The sequence below is a fragment of the Limulus polyphemus genome, unplaced genomic scaffold (genome assembly GCF_000517525.1).
Source record: "Limulus polyphemus unplaced genomic scaffold, Limulus_polyphemus-2.1.2 Scaffold2765, whole genome shotgun sequence".
Lineage (NCBI taxonomy): Eukaryota > Metazoa > Arthropoda > Merostomata > Xiphosura > Limulidae > Limulus > Limulus polyphemus.
Window position 1 is genome coordinate 13,178 of NW_013668375.1, and position 1,561 is coordinate 14,738.

Consider the following 1,561-nt stretch of genomic DNA (forward strand, 5'->3'; position numbering starts at 1 on the left):
GTGGAAACAGAGAAGCTTACTTATCCATTTCAAATCCACAACTTATACTCGAAACAGTATCTAAGTCTACTGTACCAAAACATAAGTAGTGGAAACAGAGAAGCTTACTTATCCATTTCAACTCCACAACTTCTACTGAAAACAGTATCTAAGTCTACTGTACCAAAACATAAGTAGTGGAAACAGAGAAGCTTACTTATCCATTTCAAATCCACAACTTATACTGAAAACAGTATCTAAGTCTACTGTACCAAAACATAAGTAGTGGAAACAAATGTCGCTTTATCAGAATCTTTTGAATAATGACCTGTTATTGTTTATATATTATGACAGATTTGTAAAACATTATAACAAACACATATATGGGTAAATAACGTGTGTAGTCTTGATGATCACGCCCTTGCAGAAATCACAACACAGTGTGCATAGATTGAATGTGGTGGTATGGGCTAGACACTTAGACTACCATGAGATTGAGCCATGTTGTGGTTGTCCTGTGGATAACAGTGTGGTGCACTTGAGTTGTCCAGCGTTAATTTTGGTTGTCTGAAACAACAGGAAACCACTTACTTTGAACACTGAATAACTATTACTCTCCTATCCATGAAAATACCTTTTTAGACAGTAAATACCACTCACTTATCCCATCCTTCAATGAAAAAGATTGAATTTTTTGTTCACTGTAAAGTAGATTATAATTTAAATGATCCTTCCGTGTTCATGAATTTTTCCCCAGGGTTCTTTTAAATACAGTTTGTACAATAGGTAACATTGCAGTCAGTTCAATCTGTTTAGAAATTTTCCCAAAACATTGATTATTCTAAGTTTTTTTTTTTTTATCTCTGTATTTATTTCAAATTGTTTGAAATGAACAACTGCTTTCATGGTTTTTCTGAATTGACTGAATCAGTATAAAATGTGATTCATGTTTTCAGGCTGTTTCAAAATTAGGATGGAAGAAACCTACACTGATACAAGAAAAAGTAATACCTCTTGCTTTGGAAGGGAAGGATATTTTAGCACGTGCTCGTACTGGATCAGGAAAAACTGCAGCGTTTGTAATCCCCGTTATTCAAAATATTTTATCATGGAAGAATGTAAGTACATGTATAGGTATTTTTGGGATAACATAGAACCTTTTATTCAAGTTTAAATTTGAATATTTGTGATGATATTAATATGATCATAATTTTATCCTTTCTTAGTGAGTATGAAGTATATCTTCATTTAAATATATTCAAGTATTTTTTAAATTTTTGTGGGAATGTTCTACATATCCTAGTGGTAGATATGTAATTATTTAAATATGCTGATTCATTAACCCTATCAGGACGACACCATTTTTTAAACCCCTTTCTGCTTATGTTACTGCTTTACATTCAAAATTTAATTAAACCACTTTACAATCAAGGTATTTTAATGAAATTATTATTATCAAATATGTTATAATTCAAAGTTTTATATTATCTAAGTTTCCAAATCGATGATGAGGAACCCACTTTGAGACTAATAATGATTGGAGACAGCTTGAATGGGTAATGAAGAAAAACTTTAATGTAAG

At 31.4% G+C, this 1,561-nt stretch overlaps 1 protein-coding gene across 1 annotated transcript in view; it reads left to right on the forward strand.

The window, feature by feature from the left end:
• The window catches only part of LOC106467847 (probable ATP-dependent RNA helicase DDX56), a 54,286-nt gene that overhangs the window by 4,122 nt on the left and 48,603 nt on the right, over nt 1-1,561 (forward strand). Inside the window, exon 2 of the mRNA XM_013928225.2 lies at nt 936-1,097. Within this exon, the coding sequence (XP_013783679.1) occupies nt 936-1,097 (162 nt within the window). The remainder of the gene's footprint in view (nt 1-935; nt 1,098-1,561) is intronic.